This window comes from Cheilinus undulatus, linkage group 4 (genome assembly GCF_018320785.1).
Source record: "Cheilinus undulatus linkage group 4, ASM1832078v1, whole genome shotgun sequence".
In the NCBI taxonomy this organism is placed as follows: Eukaryota; Metazoa; Chordata; class Actinopteri; order Labriformes; family Labridae; genus Cheilinus; species Cheilinus undulatus.
This window is the reverse complement of record NC_054868.1, coordinates 26918124-26941509: the sequence shown is the minus strand read 5'-3', so window position 1 is coordinate 26941509 and position 23386 is coordinate 26918124. Positions and strand designations below refer to the sequence as shown.

Sequence of the window (23386 nt, the reverse complement as noted above, 5' to 3'; positions counted from 1 at the left end):
GTGATGAATCATTTACAACTTTCACTTTAATCATTAAAACAACGGACTTGGAAGACAAGAACAGGAAAATGCTGACAGAAAATACATTTAAAAAAAAAAAAGTGTTGAGGGTTCAACTCAATCTCAAAGGTACAAGGTCAAGGTTGGGTTAAAAAAATGAAAACCACATGTCGAGTGTATTTAGAATCACACAAGACTGGATTAAAAATATGTCAGTGTCCTTCTTGGGCTCTATGAAAAATTTGCTTCCTGGTTGATGAGGGTATTAAGGTCCAGCTTTGTTTTCTCCAGGGCTGCAGTCTTGGCTCTCCGAGAAGGACGCACTACAGAAACAGGCTCTGGAACATTTTCGCCATCACTGCAGACAAAAACAAGAGGCACAACATGAATATAAGAAATACAAATGTGAAAATATGGTGCTCTGTCAAATGATGAACACAGGCACATTTGCATACCAAAGTTTGGGCATATCAAGTCAAATTACTTACATTTTTAGGGCTTCAGGTAACTTTCAGAATTAAACCTTAAATTTCAACAGTATTACAATATGTGTCTTAAAAATGAATTTTATGTATAATCATAATGCTTCATAAATCAACCCATTTCGACTAGTTAAAATAGTCATTATGAATTTCTCTGCTTAAAGAAAAAAAAAATCAGTGGCTTGAAACTAGAACATTGTAAACTTTCCAAATAATTATTTTATATGTTTCCTCATGTATTAATCAATTTTTATACATAGAACTTTGCTTGTGCTTGAAAGGGATTTTTGCTGACAATACACTCACCTCTCCTCCGATGACTCTGCCCTCCTGCTCGGCTTTCTTCCCCCTTTTGGTGTGCCCACTTTCCTCTGACCTGTGCACACAAACACTCGGGTTACCTCACAGTGCTGAGTCAACTTCTTGACTCAGGTCGACAAGAGGAGCTCTAAAAATATAGCAGCTGTATCAACAACTGCAATTTCCGATGAGTGCACAGAACCTGCATTACCTCTTTTGACTCTCTTGGCAGATTTAGATGAATCGTCTGTTGCGGCCTCTGAAAACATGGAAAATAAAAAATTAAGATTTCGCTCTGCTAGCTACCTTCTTATCTTGACAAGCCTAAATAGGAGGGAGTGAGATGTTTAATCCACTTAGCAACATTCTGGCAATAATGTATAATCCTTTTACAGGAAAAGTTGTCACCAGTATACGTAGATTAAATCTACTTTGACAGTTTTTAAATATGCTAAGCTGGGTGTGAGTTGGCTTTTTACAGACTGCCACTGTGTTTGCTTGTGTACCATCTGCATTGACATCCAGGGGTTGTAATGCACTGGCGCTGAGGAGCTCTGCCTGTTCTTTTGAGTCCACAAGCTGATATGCCATTTTCTCCAGAGCGCGGAGACAGACACGATCCTTCACCACCTAAAGAGAAGAGGAAATTACACAATACTGTATTTATAAATGTATATACTATTTTTCCTCATTTAAGGGGAACTCAGCACACTGAAAGTATTTCTGCCGGGTACCCACTATAGCCATATCCATTTTAAATTATTGTTTCTTTGGTAACTTTTGAGTCCATTTACTGCACACATAGCATATAAAGCTTTTGACAGTTTCTTCTTCCACTGTCAGAATAAAAAATTACATCTTTTTCTTTTGACTGAACTTTGGAGCCGGTTTGTACACATAGAGTTGCTCTACATCCAACCAAAATAATCGACTATGGCGTTACTCATTTTTTCCCAACTTGTCGTGGTTATGACAGATGGAATGCAAACAACTGGGAAATCCATTTTTGCAGACGAATGTCGTTTGGCATTTCAGCATTCACAGTGCAATTTCTTCAGAAATTGCATTCTCTAGTTTGTTTTAAAGTTAAACATGTATTCTCAGAACAGAGTAGGATGTTGGGGGTGGAATAACCATTCATTACACGTAATTGAATCAGAGAGATTATTAAATGCAGAATTGAAACTCTAAAGTACAGTACCCTAAAATCCAGATTGTAAGTGGCCCTATTATGTAAGCCACCGTCTGTTTTGGGGACTCTCCCAAGGAGAAAGGTTTAAACCATCTACTGTCTGTGTGATCATTTTGATTTCATTCAGCAAAGTCTCTAATGTGTAGTTTCTGTGCAGCTGTGTCACCGTTTTAGTACAATCTGTTTTCACCATATGGAGTTTGCACATCTACTAGCTGCAGTACAGCAGTCAAGCTCTCAGCCCTGGTGACTGTTTTGAGACACACTCACAGCCCGCGAGTCGCACTGCCTGTCACTTGTCCTTTCTCAGGAGCGTTTCCAGTCAAACCAGCACTGAACGGTAACAGTCACTATAACAGTATTCTTCCTGTTTTCTTTAAATGCACAGTTATGACCTAATGACGAGGAAAAGCAGTTAAGCAGTGGCAAACCCCCACCATACTGGTCTGTGTCATTATGCATTTCAGAAGTGAAGTGGCCATTTGCAATGCAATGAATGGGGTGAATTTTCAATTGCATTTGGGCTCATGTAGCATGTGGCAGTGGCAGCTGCACACATTTGGTAATGACATGACATGACTAAACAATTTATATAGCTAAGTAAGTCACCCTGGTATATGAGCTGCAGCCAACATTTTAGGTGAAAAAATAAGTATTAAAAGCATGGCTTGTACACTGAATTTTTACATTACTATGAAATTCCAGCTGGTAGAATGGGACAGAAGGGAAATAAGGACTTGGACTTTTGGTATTCCTGGTATCTTTTTTCTCTAAACATTAACAAAAATAATCTTGAGGGAAATTTAAGTGATAATTTGATCGATTTATACTTTCACAACTCAAAACTTTCCTATCAGCCTCAGCTGCATATTGTATTGTCCCTGAGTAGTGAATTGTAACATGCTTAAAAACTGCCCTAATGACTAAAACTGTGAACAAAAGCAGATGAGTTTGAGAATGGAACTGGTTAATACATGCATTGTCACTGTGATTTGTCTTAAATAATCTGCTTAAAAACAGTTTCCTCCAGCTGCTAGTGTGACTCTGAATATGAACGGTGTATCTACCTGTACAAGCTCTTGCAGCAGCGTCTGCAGATCTTTTCTGACTGTCTCATCTCTGCTGAGCTCCAAGTTGCTGAGAGTCTTGGCATAAAGACGTACTTCAGGAGCAGTGGGGTCCTTCAGCATCTCACCACACATGCGTACAGCCAAGTAGTCATGGACGCACACCTCCTGCAGACATGTACACTCAGAACACTCAATTTGCTTGCTTGCTTGCTTGAGTATGTGTGTTGGAAATTGCGAACCAACTAATGAGAATTTAGGCTGTAAATGTTGAAACATAAACTGAATCTGAGCAGTAAACATAAATTACTCTAAATTTGCTATGCAAATTCATAAGTATTTGTTCAAAGAAAGCACTGTAATGTGAAGTAAAATAGAAACTCTAATAAGGCATCCCAAAATAAAACCACCAGATTGATCAGTGAGGACCTGATGAGTCCACAGAACTCTCTTACCTCTGTATTGGTTGGGGGTTTAATAAGTGCACTTGGACAGGTCAGCTCCACAAGCAGCTCGACTACATTGTTAATATCCACCTCAGCAAGTGGAGAGGTGGCTGGGGCATTCATTAAAGTCCGAACAGTCGGCAGGAAACTCTCTTCCACAACCTCCTGATGGACCCTAGCACACAAAGATAAACATATTAGTTTAAACTAATGACTCAACTGAGGCCAATTATCATACTGATAATTAAAGAAGAGGGAAACAGTGAAAACACATCAAGATTATCACATAGCTTATCGTGTGTGTGAGTGAGACCTGCTTTCCCGGGCGTAGAGCTGGAAGAAGACGCCGAGGCAGTGCCGTAGTCGGGTGTCATCCTCAGTAACAGGATTGTACCACAGCAACACCAGACGAGAAAACATCTTGGCACTGGACATACGGCCAGTGTACATCAGTTTGGCCAGACCCTCGGCCGTCTCTGTGCGCAGATCAGACACCTGAAAGTGATAGATAGATGAGCAGATTATTTTTTAAACTGGTCTCTAGCCGTTTCCCATTAAAAAAAAAAATTTGCATACACATGTTATTTCGGATGCAATTATGTCCTCCTCACCTCACTGTCCAGGAACTCTGAGAGCATCACGATTATACTCTGCGCAGTGTCTTCTGGGACATCTCCCTTTTCATCACTCACGGGTGCATCCTCCTCCTGTCTATCTGGGGACTGGGACGACGGGGCCATCTGAGGGGTAGCTGTGTCAGAGAGCAGCTGGAAGCCAAACAGCAGCAGGAGGTCGACAATGGCGCGCAGAGCGCTGATACGGATCTTTATCTCATCCAACTGGGCAATCTACAAACACACACATACCGGCATAGACAGGCTATTAAAAAGTAATTATACTGTAAATGAGGCTCAGATCTTTGGATTACCTTTATTTAATGAAGGTTTGAAATTATATAAAGCTTCCGTGAGTTTTGAACTGATAAAGCAGACTAACATCAATACTGGTACCTTTATATGACCAACAAAAGAAATGAGACTATCAGCAACAAGACTGTTTTCTCTAGATATTCTTTTAATGCATGTAAACAATGCCACATGGTAGATGTGTCTGTAAAAGTGAGTTAGACCAAAGATATACCTGCTTTTTCACCTTGTGTTAATGCGTACAAGTGCATCATGAGTAGGGGTGCACCGATCGATTGGCCAAAATCGGAATTGGCGCCAATTTCCTTAATCCTGGGGGATCAGGGATCGGCACTTCCATATGAAACCAATCTTATCCCCCGATCTTTTTTTTTTTTTACCTCTACCTACTAAAATGTGAAAAATGAGAGACTAAAGGAACTGATATAATTTAGTAGTTTGGACAGCAATGCTCTGAGCTTTTCATTTTTATTTGAGAGAACTACCTCACGTGCAGTTAAAACAACCATTTTGTACTGTTTCATGGGTATTGTTCAATGTTTTTTAATAAAATAAGATTGGAACATTGAAGGTGTATGCTGTCAGTTATAAACAAATTCAGTATCGGCCAAAATCAGAATCGGCAGGTCAGGCTTTTTAAAGATCGGTGATCGGCCAGAAAATTGCAATCGCTGCACCCCTAATCATGAGTGTTCTTGCCTAAAGTGATGCATGTAACCGGAGGATACCTCCAGAGGGCGCAACAATAAAATCCTCAAAAAAGACTTAAGCACTTCAGATTCACTCATTGTCCTTTTCATGTACAGGCACAAATCTCAGCAGCAGAGACCTTTAAAATGACTGAACAGAAAAAACAAAAACATTTGAATTTCAGGTAGATCAAATGCACATGTGTGGCATTACCTGCAGCAGCAGGACCATGTGGGTTTTAGCCAGCTCCTTGCTGTGCAGTGTGCAAGTTCCCAAACACACCACAGCTGTGTTACGGACAGCTGGGTGAGCACTTGCTATACTGGGCAGGATCTGACAGAGGTGGACAAAAAACACAAACAATTAATATTGACTTCACAGCACACCCTGATAAATATTGAAAACATGTAATGACAAGAAATAAAGAATCTGAATTCTCTGGACACGCCATTTAAAAGATTTTCTGTACTTTTCAGGTAATGTGGTATTCACAGTGAATGCATTAGGGTGACACTGAGAATATAATCATTCTTAGAGGGGAAAAATGTGCATTGCTGTATTTACATGTCTTGTATCATGAGTGAAAATGGGATAAACTGTGTAGTGTGGGTCTCTACCAGAGAGGACATTAAAGCCCCTAGGGTTGGACCAATCCTTGTCTTGATGTTCATCTGCTTCAGCAGCTCTGCACACATTGTGAGACACCTCAGAAGAGTCTCAGGGTCATTCTGAAACACAGAAAACAAACTTAAAAGCCCTCTTTTGCATTTTAACTCTAGGAAGGCAAATCTCTACTATGGAAAGGTACAATTAGACAAAAACCCATTTTTAAGCACAGGATTGATGCTTCCTGTCTTTACCTTCTCAGTGCGAACATCCTTGTCAGCTGGCTGGTTACTCTCTGCGATCTCTTTGATGATGTTGTTCCTGCGATTTTCGAGCTCTGTGATGGAGTCCTTCAGCTCTGCAGCACGGCTGAAGTCCTGGGCTGTGATACAGTCCTCCAGGGTTTGTTTAGCCTCCATGATACGCACCTTCACCTCTGCAAGCTAGAGTGGAGGAGAGAAGCAAATTAAGCTGGGGACATGGGAGCCAATCCCTATCAAATATACTCAAGGAGCATTATTTATGGCTACTACACCTCTATCGACACAAAAACAAGAACAGCTGAGGGTTTGGGACAGGTTAGAAGCCTCTAGAGCAGTGGTTTTCAACCTTTTTTTTGCCGAAGGCACACCTAACATCAAGCCAAAATCTCAAGGCACACCACATCTATATCCCTACAAAAAAAAAAAAACCTTGAAAACACGTCACAGAAACTTTAGTCATTATGTAAATGCAGCAATAACATATGGTTGTACAAATTCACATGGCTCACCAAGACTAGCCTAAACTCACACCAGAGTGCCTTGCCAAATCATTTGAGAACAACTGCTCTAGAGTGTATACTACTTGGTGGGCACAAAGGTAGAATGAAAGCAAAACATCTGGTTACAACTGACTTCCCTGACAGCTGTTTGGCCTTCAAGAGATTACAGCCGTTCAGTCCTTGTTTTGGAAAGGGAAAAAAAGAGAAAAGCTGAAAGTTCTACCAGAACTCACAGCTGCCAGCATAGAAAGATGCTACCTTTCACAAAGTCAATAGGATTAGTAAAAACTGATTCTAAAGGGTAGCCACTGGACCCAGATACACCAGGCAGAGTTCAGTTAGCATACATAATATGCTCCTTCCACTCCACTTGCTAAAAACACGCATTGGCTCCAAAAACTAACCATCTGGCAGCTGAAGGTACAGAGAGATGGATGAATAGTCAGACTGAGAGAATACAAAGAGAGCACAGAAATACAGAAATCACTTTACCTCAAAAGATAATGGTTTGATAATTTTTCCATTTCAGCATTAACTAACTTTTAATATTGCTGTGTTAATTATTTGCATCATAAAAAGAGTGAAGGTTCTCCATGCTGCCCTGTGATAAATTAAAATTCCCTGCCAAAGAGAAACAAAGTCACATTGTGCCAAATACGTGGTTTCTTCATCCGTCCAAAAAAGCAGCAGGGTAATTGGAACAGATAACTGAGTCTAATTGCTTTGTGGTGCTCTCTGTTGGCCGAGTTCCTCACCTGGACCTGCTGCCGTCGGCTCTCGTTCTCATCTACAGGCACACTGGCCTCCATGATGGGCTCCCTCACATCTGAGATGATTTCTGCCACCTGTCCAATACAGAGCAAGTTTATTATGACATACATCTCTGTTTTAATGATCCTGTTGGATAAAAGTCTAAAGTCACAAACAGAAAAGATTTAGTAGTGTAGAAGAATTTGATAAATTGATTCTTCAGCAGTGCATGCAAGTGAAAACACTGATAAATAACTTAGTGTTAAATGTCTTCATTTTTCTTAAACTGCTCAGTCAACTGAATTTGTGAGGGGCATGGTTAGAGGCAAAGGAATATTGAAATAAATTTCAGCTTAATTCAAATTAGTGACCAAGTTCTGATTAAGGAGTGAATTTAACTTACGGTCTGTATGCATCTGTTGTCATCAGGAATGAGATTAAGAAGCTTTTCTGTGAGAAGAGAGACCAAGGAAGAAGGAGTCTGTGGAGAAGCCAACATCTCCTGCAGAACCGCCAACACTCTCTTTCTATAATTATAAAAAACAAACCAAGTCTGAATTGTAACACCACAACTCCTAATGATAAGATTAAATGTTTTTTAACAAACCTAAATAAGGCTCTTATGCCTTTTTACAAACAAAAAGCTCAAATTTGCAGATTTAAAGACAATAATGACATCTGATTTTCAAACAAAAGTGGTGGAACAACAAATGTCTCACTAGATTTGGGTTGTCACAATACCAGAATACAAACCTCAATATTGTTTATTGTAAAAATAAAAATGATATTGATAACAGTTTTGATCCATGACAAAAACAGAGATGCACCCATCACGGGTAATACTGATGTTTAAATTAAAAATTCCACTGTGTTAATATTTCCTCTCATGTTTGACCATCAAATCAGTTTAGAATTTGTCCCATACATCACCTCTTCTACTCAATAAAATACTCTTCTCTGAAACGGTAGTTACATGTGCTTAATGCCAACATTAAATAAACACAAAGATCAATATTTTCTACTGGCATCAGTTCAAGCTTCATTATTTACATACAGCCCAGTGTCAACAGGATAATATGGGCCTTTATTGACATTCACTGAACAAAAGTATAAGTCTTGGGAACCAGTTACCGGCAAATAACTTTCTTTTTTAATTATTCAAAATTGCAGGCAGTTGTAAACGAAAACATTGACAATGTTTCAGTTTTTGTTTGAGTCATTCCTCTCCTACAGAATTTACCTATGAAGTAGATATGGTTTTGAAATTTCCCTGCTTTGGATATGTATCTTTAAAAACAGAGATTGTATCATTTCGAGAAAAAAAAAGTATGAATAGTGAATATATTTGACAACCTTAAACCATACATTTGATGGTCCCTTTAATTTACTTAAAGCACTGAAATATCTAGATTAATTGAAAAAAAAATACAATTCCTATGTTATATATTATCATAATTGTAATGGGACATGTCATGTCATGATGGCTGACAAAGTTTGTGAGCTCAATCACCTAAATTAACCTCTTTAATATGGAACCCGCCCACACTCAGCATCTCCAGTGAGTTAAGACCAGTCCAGCGCTGCTCAGCTCCGCCCACCTCCACGGCCTTCTTCTTAAAACCATTTCTTGTTCTGAAGGAGGACCGTTCAGTAAACTGGCACCTCATGGGGTACATTTACTTAACAGAAAACCATTGTTTTGTTTTCATTTATACATTTCTTATAATGAAGGAGAACTGGACTTAAAAAGGCACTTCCAGGTTCATGCTGGAAGCGGTCCCAGATTGCACGTGAGCTTGAAGCATCACAACGCACATAAACCCCTGCCCCCAGTTTTCTGTTTAGTAAATACATCTTATGAGGTGCTGTTTTGACTGAACAGTCTTCAATTCAAAACAAGTAGTAAACAGCAGAAATGGGTTTAGATGATCTCATCTGGGAAGTGCTGGTCTGTACTTGTCATATTGTGTTATTGTTTTGGTTGAGAGCCCCTCTGGTGGTCATTTTTTACATGCTGTGCATTCAAAGTTATTTTATTTTCCTGTGTCTTAACTGTAGAATTTTTCCCCAACCATCTATTTTCTCATTTTACAAACAAAGAAGTTTCCTCTCTTACCTGCCTCCCTCCTCATTAGTGTCCAGACATCCAATCAGATGGATGAGCTGTTGTGAGATGAACTCCTTGGTCATAACAAGCTCCAGCTGGTTAAAGTCAGCCCTCTGTTCCTCTGACAGCACAGGTACTGACTTCAGGTATCTAAAACAGCAAAGAGTCCTATTCAAGAATAGCTCTGAGAGTACAGTCCATTATCAATGGCTCTCACCAGATACCAGAATCAGTGATACCTGTGACACCTTAACCAAAATCAAATACAATGCTGCAAATTTAATGTGATTAAGCCCAGGACACCACTGCATATTAGCAAAGCTACAGTAGCATTAGCTTTTTCTTAGCCACAGATGGATATGTATGTCTCTGCAATTAATCACAATTCACAAAAAGGTGTATTTAATGAGCATAAAGCATGCTGCCCTGTTTAAGCAGATTTAACGCATCATTCATTTATTATGGAAAAGCAACCGCTAAAACAGTGATACATGGTGGTCTTTTCAAATAAAAATTGGACATCATCATTTCTATCATTTTTGAGCTCTTACTTTTGAGGAGATTTTAGATTACAAATGATAAATTATTTTCATTTTTTAGGAACCCTCCTAAGCAAAAAGGACTATTCTAGTGGACCCATAATGTTTGATCAGTTTTACAAAAATCCAACTATTATTAACCAATATTAATAAATATGATGCATGACAAACACATACACTTCTTGATTGAAGTAGTAGATTCCTGCATACATTAAAAAAGTTCTGGGAGGTTGAGAATTTATTTTTCACTGCCTGAGAAACAAATCAAAAGGCCCATTTTTTGAGTTCTGTGTAAAATTATGTCAATTTTGTCTTTTTTCTTCTTTTCTTTTTTTTGTGTTGCTCCAATGCACATAAAGGCAATAAACACATGTATACCAAAAACATTTGAAATTGCAACAATTTCCGGGAGAAATGGTGTGTTTCTGAAAAAATTCCAGGGGTGTCAATACTTTCGTCCATGACTGTATGTACCTTAAATATCTCAATCGCCCCTTGTGGCTTGCTTCAGTATAGGTAATAGTGCCTGGGTATACTGATAAATGCTAAAAAATAAGGTACATTTCAAAGAAAATAAAATTATTTTGACAGAAGTATTTCTTTTATTTAGGTCATTTAACAGTCCGGCCCCCACAGCATCTGCATAGACATAAGCTGGCCCTTGTACAAATGAAGTTGATGACCCCTGTCTTAGAGGTTGCAAATTAAATTGATCAAAACCAAATTATTGATATATTCAGGGCTTGACATTAACACCTGCAACCCAACCAAATGCAGGCGGATTTCAGCCGTGGTAGGCAGTGCAATGACTCCTACTAGCCACTTTGGCAGGCAGGTTATCAGTGACACATCCTGCACATTATTCTAACTGGGCTCAGCTATTAGCGCCACTGTTTCTGAACTGTTTTGCACATCAAGGGGTCTATTTTCCCATAAAATAATAATAGTGCCAGACTTTTGCCCACTTTAAATAGACCACAAACTCTGGTGGTCAATCTGTGTTTTCTTCAGGGTGGATGAGAAAAAAAACGGTTTAAAGTTGGAGGTGCAGTACACACCTTAATCTTATACAATGTTATTTCAAACAAGAAAAGTGTGGCTAGTGGAAATTTAGAGAAGCCAGCACTTCTGGAAATCTACTAGCCACAGTGGCTGGTGAGCAAAACAAAAATAATGTTAAGCCCTGTGTATTTAAAAAAGCCAATAAGAGTTCTTGGCATATACTTCTTTTCTTCTATTTGTGCTGGATCTCGCTGCTATACATTTAAATGTAATAGTCCAGGTTAATTTGAACTCAAGCAGAGATAGGGCACACTGTTACATACAGAGAGGGCTCCTTTGAGAACACCAGTCCTGCCCTTAGACACCTGAGTAATAAAATGGTTGTTATTTGCACTGCATTTTGTCTTTGTTTACAAATTCAAAGCATCACATAGTGGCTTTGTTATGCACTCAATTATGTATGAATAGACAAGTAATAGTGATTAAAGTCCGTCTTCAAACAGTGGTCAACACTGAAACAAGTTTGCTTGTAATCTGTCTTCTTGTTTGAACTAGACATTAAAATATCCCTTGGTGCTTTTACATTGTAAATGACATGGGAAAGAAAAAATACATTCATAGTTTTTGAGATTTCAGTACACTGTACTAACCAGTTTAAAGGAAATATCTTCCAAACTTAGAGCCTCTTAAGAACAGAATCCAACTTAGTTGGCACTAAGTTGTTTAACTAGAACAAAAAGAACTGAATTCAATGTTTAAAACTATATTATAGTGCCATACTCACAAAGATACGTATTGCTATATTCGGTTTATAAAATTTTTGACTTATCAAATTAAAAAACAGCCCATATTTCTTCTTTCTTATTGCATCACATGGTATTGTTAAATACCTGTTAGAAAAACCTTTTAGCGAAGTTTAGTAGGAAATTAATTTCATTTGTCTAGGTCTATTTTTGCATGTGCAAAACATCAAATTTTGTGTTTTGAATTTGGTTTTACATTGAAGAGACAGTGCTTGGTTTATTCCAGATTATTTACACTGAAAGGGCATAGAAAGGGATTTCTAAATGTCTAGTCCAAACTAAAACAAAAAACTCTGCAAAGATACAGTGTAAGTATCCATATGGGTATTTGACTATGGTTTATGACAAATTTGAAATATGTTGAACCAAATCCTAAACTTCAAGAAAATATACTGTGTAAAGCCTGAATATACTGTGCGATACGGTAAAACATTCAGTCCAAAATGAAATCCAGTGATTTTTCTTTTCTCTCACCCATAGAGGTAGTCAGCATATGTTGCAGCATCTGACATCACTTGCTCCAACATTTCATCGCCATCATTTCCCTTAGCTTTGATGAACTCGCACAGAGCTCTCCAGTAAAGTACACTCTCACAGGTCAGAGAGTCCAAAGGAATCAGCTTCCTGTTACAAAAACAAAACAAATCATCTTACGGTTTTATTCATTAAATAAGACATAAGAGCAGGACAGTTGAAGGCTGAATGTACCTGTTGTCAAGTTGAACTCTGTTCTGCAGCAGTTCTTCATCAGGCGTTCCTTTGAAAATGGCTTTAAGTGTGTTCAGAGCTGTTTCGGCACAGTTTTCCACGTCGAGTCTGTGGAGCAGCTCTATGATGTTACCATCAAGTCGAAGCAGCCAAGATGGCAGCAGACGGGAAATCACCACATCCCTTACCGCTTCTACAGCACAGACGGCCAGTCCCAGACACACAGTGAGTGAGTCAAAAACAAACATTCACAAACTAATTTCTTTAATTGATTGCTGGTGACAGTCATTTCCATGCATAAATATTTAAAAACATTAAAAGTTTTAACAGCACCAGTGTAAGATTTTACACTTGCAACACGCAAAATGAAAGACTTTGCAGTTGCTGAGTGGACGAATCGAAACTTTCCAAGATTTTTCGGGGTATAATAAATTACTATGGATGATTTTAATCTTACTTTTTTATATTTCATGACATAAACTACCAGGTCAAGCCTTCATTGAGAATCTTTTTACATAGAGACACACACATGAACTAAATCAGTATTACCTGAAGTGTCACGTAGACCCTGCTGCAGTAGACTTACTCTCTGTGCGATGCTCAAAGCTTTGATATGAACTTTGTCGGCCAGAACCTTAAGAAAAAAGACATCCAAGACTTCAGGTCAACAGAGCAAGTCACTCACATTAATACAGCAACTTCTTTGTTATCAATGTATATGGTGATTCCAAGTTATTTATTTTTAGAATTTTACACTAAATAATTTAGCTGTACCTGGTAGGCTAGTTTGCGGACATTCTCTTTGATATCCCGAGTGCGTTTGAGGACTCTGGGGAGGGTGCGAGGGGACATAGCAATGCAGGAAAGAACGGCACGTCTCACTTCAGCATTGGCATCATTTTCCAGAATCAACATGTACGCTGAACAGAGGGCAAAACAGAGCATTAGGCAGTTGGTGGACTTATCGTAAAGATAGAAATTTAAAACCAAATTTAAAATTCCATTTTTGACGCTTTAAAAAGGTCCTGGTTAGAGAGGGTCACAACAACCAAACACACACGGGCTGTCACCAATCAAATTGGTCTTACACTAGTTGAAACAATGAATCTAAATCTATCAAATATACTAAAAGACTGAAAGAAAAAAACAAACCATTGATGGTTGGACAGTCAGGATCCTTTGGCTGTTGTAGACGGGTCATGGCCAAAGCAGCCTGAATTCTCACATTGGGGAACTTGTCAGTGACACGAACCAGCATGGCTTGGTGAATACGATCAAAGAGGTCGTCATCTATCTGGGCGTTCTCTGCCATACTGCCCAGCAGCTTATTAATGAGCTGGCACACACGGAAACGCACCGCATGGCTGTTGGCTTTATGAGACTGAGAAGAAAGGAAAAATGGACAATGCATCACTCCAGAAAGAAGGTTTGCTGTCAGGCATCCATAGGTTCAAACAATAGGTTATTGTTGCTAGGTAGCACAGAAAGTAAATCAGTGTCTTTTAATTTACTGAAACTTGTGTGCACAATTTATGCTAATGTAAAAATGTTTATACCTCCAACAAGAAGTTGAAGATGAAACTCAGAAAAGGATGATCATCCTCAACATCTACATCCTCCTCCTCCTCCTGCTCTTCCTCTTCTGCTTTAGGTGCAGACTGAAAACTTGTGGCAAACCGTGCAACAAACTCAATTACATTTTCCACGGCAGGCTCACGTTTATACACGATCATGGCATACTTCATGTAGTGGACAAACTCTTCATGGAACAGTGTCTTGTCTTCAAGCTGAAGGGGGAAATGAAAGATGATGTTGGTTAAAGGTGAAGCAAAACAGAAAAAATGTAGCGAAGGTTTCTAACAGAACACAACAAAATAAGAGTAAACTCTCTGCACTGCGTAGTTGGAAGAAAACAACAGAGAAAGGTCTCCTCAACCTTATAAAGTTGTGTTCAAATTATTACAGTCTGACATCACGATCCAGATCAATCACTGTTTTGGTAGGAATTATTCTACATGCCAAATTATTTACTGGTAGGTGTAGAAGAGTAATAGAAAACCAACAGACTCAACAGTCATGACATGCATGCTGCTGATTCTGTGTAACTGAATCATTAATTGAAAAGGGTGTGTTCAAAATAACAGCAGTGCAGAGTTCAATTAGTGATGTCATTTATTCTGGGAAAAAAAGAGGTAGCCCTTATTTAAGGATGAAGGCTGCAAATGTTGTACAGGAGTAAAATGTGTCATTCCAGACATTGTTCAGGAGAATAGCGTACTTTGAATACAAAGTAGTTGATGTAGATGGGAAAACATATAAAGAAGTGCAGAAAATGACAGACAGCTCAAATAAAATGATCTCAAATGCCTTAAAATGGCAACCAAAACTAGAAGAGGTGGAAGAAAATGGAAAAAGACCATTCAAATGGATCAAAGAATAGCCAAAATGGCACTCAGGCAATGATCAGCTCCAGGATGATCAAAGAAGGCCGAAAGTTACCTGTGAGTACTGTAATAATTAGAAGATGATGTGAAGGCAAGCTATTGCAAGAAGCCCCTGCAAAGTCCAGTCGCTACAAAAATGGCACAAAGAGAAATGGCACAACGTTTTGTGGACTGATGAAAACAAGATCATTCTTTTCTAGCAGCTGCAGACGGTTTGTCAGACGACCTCCAAACACTGAATTCAAGCCCTGGTACACTGTGAAGACATGGCGGCGCAAGCATTATATTGGGATGCGTCTCATACTGTGGTGTCGGGCCTATTTATCCCATACCAGGAATCATGGATCAGTTTGAATACATCAAGATACTTCCAGAGGTCATGTTTTCCTATGCTGAAGAGGACATGCCCCTTTAATGGGTGTTTAAACATGACAACCCAGAGACCACAGATGTAAACTAGCTTTACAGCTAACTCTGGTTCAACAGTTGTGTTGTGCATTGCCCCTGTCAAACAAGCTAAAAGAAAAAAAAAAAAACACTAGGTAAGCATCTTGTTTCAGAACCAACAAGATTAACGTTATGGAGTGGTCGGCCAAATCCCCAGACCTTAATCCAAGGTCACCTTCTGTAAAGTAACAACACATTTTATCATTTTTACTTCCTGTTTTGATTTGACATATAATGTGCAGTGTAGTGTTCCCAATACATTAACGTGTATGGAGTAAAAGCTTTTATAAGGCTTTTGAGCTTAACACACTGTTTTAACACACTGCTATTATTTTGAACAACACTGTAGGTCTTCATTTACGTCACTAAAAATGTAAGGGACTTCCTTTAATTGAATGGCACTTTGACATTTCTATCTATCTAAAGTTTCAGATATCACCACATAGAGCTTACCTTGCTGTATCTGCTCTTCAGGCTTGCCACCAGCTTTGCCTTGTTATTGTGGCCTCTCTGGGCGCGCTGAAACGCCTCTTTAATGTCGATTTCATTGTCCGCAGTCATATTTCCTTCAAAGGAAGACAATGTACGAAGAGAAAAACTATAAATGTCGTTTAATTATCTCTTGCGTTTGTTCGCGGTTTTACCGTCACATTAACTGAACGCTAACGGCAGCAGTTAATCCCTTGTGACTCGTTAAGTTTACATTAGCTTACCAGCCACACCTAGATACAGAAAGAGGAGCGGAAAAACACGCAACCAAGCCACGTCTTACGGGTTTACGTGTCCTAGATAGGGTTTACGCTGTCTTCGATATGAACAACAACGTTAAAAGTCAAATAACTAAATAATTAAACGTTCAGCCAGTGTAACAAATACCTTTTCTTGATTTTTCTTCTCGCAGTACTGCCGCCTGTTTTCAAATTTAACTGACGTTTATTCTCGCGAGAAGTATGAAGAGTAAACGTAGTCCATGCGTCATGCGCAGTCGATGGGCATGAGGCTTTTTTGTAGTCTTGCTGTGTGCCCTGAGCTTAGCCTGTCAGGAGAACCTATTGATTTAATTTCTCAATAAGATGACTTTGCAGTGACAGATTTGTCCTGCTGAAAACGGGAAGCTTTTGATTAATAAAAGTTGGTAAAACATCAGAAACAAAATGTTTGGTTCCCGTCTTTTATCGATCCATTTCTCAGCAGAAAAGTCTTTCCTTGTAGCAGTTTTACAGAAGAGTAGTTTGTCTGTCTCTCCATGTATTCATATAATCTTATCAGACATATTTCAACTTTCTTTTGTCTTATTGTACAATATACCCATTAGATTAACTTGTATGTGTTGGCGAATGATCAGGCCTTGAAATTAAACTCAATTTCCACAGGAACTCCTGCTTTTCAAACTTTGTAAAACCCCAAATTGCCATTTCATTCTGAAATATTTTTAACCCTTTTATTTTTTCTTGCTGTAGCCTACTCAGCGAAAGGGCTTTGTGTTGCCTGTAAGGAAAAGTTCAGTGTTTAGTGCAACTTCTTTAAAGGCATTCATACTGAAATCACTGTGAGACAAAGAAATCAAAATATCTTGACACAGCCTCCCTATATTGGGTTTGTATAACTATATTTAATCAGTAAATCCCATGGAAATATCTAGGTTATCACATGGCTTAATTTTTGGTTCAATGAAAGAAATTTGTATTCACTTATACACCTTTAACTTACCTCCTGGATAAATTATCCAAATTTAGATCAAATAGATAATAATGTTCTACCCTGAGCTGGTGTTGTGATACCCATGGGGTCGCAGAGGACAGCCCACAAATCTCTGCAGGCAAACAGGGCACCTGGATTTATGGTATAAATAGCCATCTATCTCTGGAAATCAATTTATCATAGAGGATTCTCTGCCCGCTTGAGCATAGGACCCGTATGGGTGTTGGATTATCTAGAGGTGTATTATCAGATTGAATATTCATGCTGGTGGATGTAAGGGCTGAAAGTCTACATTAGTCCTAACACCTGATTTGTCATTTTCCAGAAAGATGTCAAGAGTGGCTATCATTAATGCAAACCCTTGGACACATGCAGTAAGTGCTCTTAACACATCTAAATACTAATAAGAGCGTACAACTGCTGAGACATTCAATCCTCGAGCTAACATTTCTCTTTACAGTAAAGTCATGTACACTATGTGATACATATTTATCCATTCAGACCCATAAAGTAATTTTGACACTATATCCCGTTGTGACCTACAGGATTAAGCTATATATGGGGCAAAGCACACAAATCCCCCCATAATTTTCAGACCCCGTAAAACCCAGATTATGTGCAAATGCTCACAACACATTTGATTGATTATGAATGTGTCTGGATGCATCCTTCACTGCAGTCTCTAAAGCTGGGACTGCACTGTCATCTAATCCTCTGGTTGTGTTTTTTGGCCTCATATGCTTCAAACAAACTAGGTCATATGTTGTTATGTCAGATCACGAGGTTAAGTCTGTTTGCAGCAATAATAAAAAAAAACTGGGTGAAAATCCTGCATCAGTCTCTCATGGCTGAATCCTTCTCCCTCTAAGAACTGTGTCTCTTTTCAGGGTCTTTGTGGCCTCAAGTGTAATAATAGGAACGGTACACTCTTGTGGACAGTCTGTCCTTAGAGGCATTCAGATAAATGATGAATGAAAACTGATGGAGGAATGAAAAAGAGGCAGGGATTTTTTTGCCGCCTATTTTGATACCTCTGCTATAGCCATTGCTTATATGTGGGAAGATCAGTTTTGAATATTTTGGATGGATGGGGGTCCAACAGTGATGAGAGAATGGGTCTGACATCTTAATATAACCTTATGGCAGTGCTACAATTGAAGGAGAGCCCCGCACATTTTACAAGTTCAGTTAAAGTATTTATTATGAGACATATCCAGATGAACCAAGATCCTTTGATCTGGAGGATTTTTGTCTGTGGTTTGCAACAACAACCCTATTAATGCAATCGAAGGTACTTTTGTGTATGCAAACAGGCCTATTCACAGAATTGGCTGGGGCCCTGAAAATCCCAGAGAATGGGCCCTACCCAGTTGTGATTTAATGATGATGTCAATGCATGTGTGCTGGATCAGTAGCATTGGTTCTAGCATTTGTCCTGGCTAATGGTTACCTCATTTTGGAGCTGAAAAGTGTGTCAAGCTATAATAGCTTCTGATGTTGAATGGATTTATTTGTGCAAGTTTTTAACCCCATTTAACAACTTTACACCCATTTGAGCCACTTTTATTTGCTTCTTTTAATTAATTTTGCACACTTTTTACCCATTTTTGCCACATTTTATCTGATTTTCATCACTTATTTCCTGCCTAGTTTTGCCAACCCTCTTTTCAACCCCTTTCCCGATGTTTTTTTTCTTTTGCCAATTTTGGCCTGTTTTTAATACACTTTCTGCCTTATTTTTGCTTGTGTTAGTCCATTGTTGCTACTTTAAACACATTTGACACTTTTAACCCATTTTGGCATTTTTAAACCCTTTCCCTCACTTTTTCTGTCTGCTTTTGTCCATTTTAACTCATTTTGTCATTTTAGACATTTTTATGCCTTTTTTATTCCTTTTTATGCCTTTTTGTCACTAACTTTAACCTTTTTTTGCCACATCTAACCTGTGTTTGCCACTTCCTTACTACTTTTTTTTTGCCTCTGTTAACACATTTTTGCCACTTCCAACCCATTTAAATACAGCTCTAAGAAAACAGGTTTACATTTTGAAGGCTACTACGCTAGATACATTTAGAAAAAAATGCTTTAATAAAAGGTTTCATTCAGGTTTAAAGAAAATATTTGTTATCACAGGCTAACTTTACCGTGATTTTACTGACCTCCATTGGCCCCCCCCAGTTTGGCTGGGCCCCAGAAAGACCCTTTTATACCCAGGGGCAGCCTTGTATGCAATAAATAGTTTATTTCAACTACTTTAAGGGGACAAGAGGCAAGTTGGGAAATTAGTCTGACTGTGACAGATTGATCAAGGCAATACCTCAGACTCCCATGGATGTCCATCAGACAAAACAGCAATATTTAGTTTATACCATACAGCACATGAAAGGCAATATTCATAGCTATACTTGCATTCAGCACCCAAGGGAGTGCTGAATAGGGTTATGGCTATGAATATCGCCACTAGGCAGTCCAGTACTGATGTTATGATAGAATGCTGTGATTTAGATTCAATAGCCTACAAAAGTTAAGTGTCTCCATATGGCATTGTTTGGGAAATGTAGACTTTGAGGTCTTTACAATACAGTGCCAATAAAAAGTATTGGATGTTTACCCTTTCACTGATTTTCATGGTCAATATAATTTGGCTTTTTTGACAAAGAAAAAAAATGGATTTAATGTCAAATGGAAAACAGATTTCTACAAAATAATATCAGTTAAATTAAATGCATTTTTTGGCTGCAATCACAGCTCTGAGTCTGTGTGGATAGTAGGTCTAACTCAGGCTTGCACATTTGGAAACAGCTGTTTTACGCCATTCTTCTTTGCAAAACTGCCCTTTTCAAGTCTAGCCACACATTCCCTAGTTGATTGAGGTCTGGGTTTGGAGTCAGTCACTCAAGAACATTCACCTTGTCTTTAAACCATTTCAGTGTAGCTTTCACTGTTTGCTTCAGGTCATGGTCTTGTTGGAAAATAAATCTTCTCCAAAGCTGTAGTTCTCTTGCAGACTGAATCAGATTGCCCTGCATAATTTTCCTTTATTTTGCCAAATTCATTTTATCCTCTACCTTTGCAAGCCTTGCAGGGCCATCTACTGAGAAGCATCCCCACAGCATAATGCTACTACCAGTACTTCACAGTGGGGATGGGGTGTTTGGTGATATGCAGTGTTTGGTGTCTGCCAAACTTAGCAACTTGTCTGATGGCCAAAAAGCACCATTTGGTCTCATCAGACCAAAGAACTTTCTTCCACTTGACCATGAAGTCTCCTACATGTCTTTAACTATGCCTTATCCATCCGACAAATTATATATTTTATATGCCACGAATTACGTGCACAGTTATACTAATAATTCAAGATGATAAAATTGCTATACTCTTTACTATCTGTGGTTATCTTGTCAGTATAAGTTTTGTAGTAGAGCCATTAATTTAAGATTTAGCCTAAGCTACTTTTCCAATCAAAAAAATACCACGAATCACAGTCGACCACAGGTAGACTATCGTATGTTTCCTGTACTCAGCGTATTCTGTTTACGATCTGTCTGGTGGAGTAAAATCACACTAGACCCCAGAGACCCTCCTCCTCCTCCACGGTGATCGGCATTGATACAGCAGCGCCGGTAGGGGCGGGGCAGCACTGCAGCAGTGCGCTTCTCGAGCTGTCTCCGGTAATGTCCTATAGGATACACACGCCCCTCTCCGCCCCTGCCGCGAGACAGGTGGTTGGACTGTATGCCTTCATCCGCGAGCGCTCCCTCTTAGAATAAGAAAAAAACCCACACACATATCTGTTTACAGCAGCGAAGGGTCGGTTGGCGCGAGCGCGTCCCCGATGGACTCCCAGCGTGTGACCTCCCCGATCACCGGGCGGATAGCGGGAGAGGGGGGCACCAACCGGAACGCACGAGGAGAGCCCCGCCGATTCTACAAGCAAATGTTTTCCAGCGAATCGCTCGAGCTGCTGCTCACGGAAGGGGGTCTACCGAGGGAGGAATGAGATGTGCGAGTGAGAAGTTGACACGATTTTGGTGGGAATTTGCATCAGAGAGGAGGCAGGATCATTTGTGACTATCCTCCGGTCTGGAAAGTTCCCTTCGTGTGGCGGTTCATTATGGCTTCAGGCGCCGGTAAGGCTGCACAGCCCCCCGGGCCGGGCTCCGCCGTTAACGGGACTGCGGCAGACTTCCCGAACATCGAGCAGGAGCTGTACGACTATCAGATGCACAGCAAGATGTGCAAGAAGATCGCTCAGCTCACCAAGGTAAGACCTGCCGGTGACACCGAGAGATGCGCGCGGCCGGCTAGAAGGACGCACGCGCTGTCACTGAGTGTGTGTGTCAGGCTGATTGGATGATCTGATGGCTGCCATCGCGCTGTAACATCATTACTTGGTGAGAACGTGACCTGTAACTGTCTTTTAATAGAGGACACAGTACAGAGGGGTGCCAAGATACCGCAGCAAAAAATGCCTTTTGATAAAAATCGAACATTTAAGAGATTAGAAACAACAAAAGACACCATCTTTCAGAAAAAAAACACAATCCTTCTTAACTCTCAAGGGCTTGAACATTATCGATGAGTGCCAGTGTAGTTTGACTGTATACCTCTTGGAAAACTTGGATCAGGGTTCATTTGTCTTCGTGACTGACACGGTAATCAGACATCAGCAATCACTCAGGCTTTTGGGTGCAGGCTGCAGATCTCCAGCAATTTGAGATCCCAAACCCCCAGTATACTGTGGCAGCAGTCAAGATTATTAGTTAATCTGCGGATTGCCTTTGCTGTGCATCGATTTTCGTTCGATCAGACTACTTAATTACAATGATGCTGTAAACGTTTCTATTCTGCCTGTTTATATGATCAAACGCAAAATCAGGTGCTAATTAGGAGTGAAATTGACCTGATAAATACATGAAACCATTCATTTTAACCAGAAACAGCTGAATATTGTCAAATGAATGCATTAATTGAGCAATCAGTGATAATTCAGGCATGATTACAAACAATCCATTAGCCCCTGCCTTTCCGCATGCAGAAAGGATGTGTAACAACAGCAGCAGTTATATCAGTGCCTGTTCCTGCTGGTTTTTTATACAGTAAGCAAAGCTATATGGGGATTCTCCTGCTCTCTGGTGCACAATAATGCTTACAGAAGCAGGGCATGACCCATTGCTTGTTGAGCTATGACAATTACTGATGACTGTGCACTTCTTATCTTCCTCTGATGAGTTCACCTGTGTGTGTGTGAGACCGTGCTTGTGTTCAGGAATATGTCTGCAATGCAATTCATCCTGCAGTTGTATTTGCGTGTGTTGCTTGGAGAGTTTTTTCTTCATAGGCACACACAAACAAAGATGACACACCAGAGAGGTCAGCACTTGTGTCTGTGCTTGTTAAGGAAATCTGCCAGCCAAGTCTTTCTACCTCCCAGGCCTCTCTACTCCTTCCTTCCTAATAAAAATAGAAGACAGGCCTTGTTTTTTGCTCTCTCTCAAAACTTTATGCAAGCCCTGCCAGCCTCGCTTCTTTGGCTCTTTGATGACCATGGTGAATAAATTTGAAACCGGGAATGCTGATGAAATATAAGAATCATCACATCGGATATTTGGAGTAAGCACTTTCTCTGAGCTCTGGGATGCTGGAAATGTGACACATGGTTTACTGGAGTGTTTTGGGGCTTTGGAGAGGAAGTGGGAAATGGGTCAGCTGTGGTAACCTTATATATTTAATAACCCCCCCCGCACTCACACACAGACAGTCACACACAGTCTCTCACACATGCACTTGTACTTAGCACACCTTCTCTTACTCTTCCACTCAGCCATCCACACACTTATGCTTGACTTACACAGCCCCCTCCCCCTCCACAGAGAGCGTGGTCTATCCTGGTTGAATGGGTGCTGCTTAATATAAACCAGTAGCACGTCGAAGTGTGTTTACATGGCAGAACAAGCCAATAGGAAGAAAGCGAGGGCTGACCAGGCCAGCTGTTGTGAATGTTCACATAAGCATGTGCGTGGATGGGCATACACTCACCCTTGAGAGTGTAGTGTCTTCACACAGCTCACAGAGATCAACGGTAGCATAGTCAAGTGTGTTCGTGCTAATATATGCATACACATGATTGGCAGCTCTAAATCTATGTGGTTTTCTGTGCTTTAACTCTGCTACAATACTCTGTGCTTTGTAATCCAACACAACGGGTACTGGCTTTGATATGTGAGAGAGTGTGTTTATGTGTAGGTGTGTGCTGATGTAAGAGAAAATGTGTGCTTGCCTGCTTGTCTCTTTACCTAACCTCTCCTCTGTGCACCATCCCTTCACTCCACATCTCACTCCTGTTTCAACAGCCTCATCTAAGCTTGCTAGCTCTCTTTCACACCCAAGACAGAAGATTCATTTCATGCTTT

At 39.8% G+C, this 23386-nt stretch overlaps 2 protein-coding genes across 7 annotated transcripts in view; one reads left to right on the top strand and one right to left on the bottom strand.

Moving 5' to 3' along the window:
• Positions 1-8: 8 nt before the first annotated feature.
• ncapg (non-SMC condensin I complex, subunit G) lies at positions 9-21599 on the bottom strand. Of its 3 annotated transcripts, none has more exons than XM_041784892.1 (22): positions 21581-21599; positions 15726-15838; positions 13938-14168; positions 13534-13762; positions 13156-13301; positions 12931-13015; positions 12382-12574; positions 12148-12297; positions 9339-9479; positions 7626-7749; positions 7228-7317; positions 5964-6152; positions 5721-5831; positions 5317-5436; positions 4099-4335; positions 3801-3982; positions 3497-3662; positions 3042-3209; positions 1289-1412; positions 994-1041; positions 789-858; positions 9-358 (listed from the first exon to the last, which is right to left on the bottom strand). In XM_041784892.1, exons 2-22 carry the CDS (start codon positions 15831-15833, stop codon positions 232-234), a joined length of 3039 nt encoding a protein of 1012 aa, XP_041640826.1. In that variant the 5' UTR covers positions 15834-15838; positions 21581-21599; the 3' UTR covers positions 9-231. The 3 variants fall into 3 exon arrangements, with proteins under 3 accessions (XP_041640826.1, XP_041640827.1, XP_041640828.1); XM_041784893.1 differs by lacking the exon at positions 21581-21599 and adding an exon at positions 16149-16245; XM_041784894.1 differs by lacking the exon at positions 21581-21599 and adding an exon at positions 15986-16097.
• The window catches only part of fam184b (family with sequence similarity 184 member B), a 37812-nt gene continuing 35190 nt past the window's right edge, over positions 20765-23386 (top strand). For all 4 annotated transcript variants that reach the window (XM_041784891.1, XM_041784890.1, XM_041784888.1 and 1 more), the window contains exon 1: positions 20765-21237. In XM_041784891.1, coding sequence (XP_041640825.1) covers positions 21088-21237 — 150 coding nt within the window. In that variant the 5' untranslated portion in view covers positions 20765-21087. The remainder of the gene's footprint in view (positions 21238-23386) is intronic.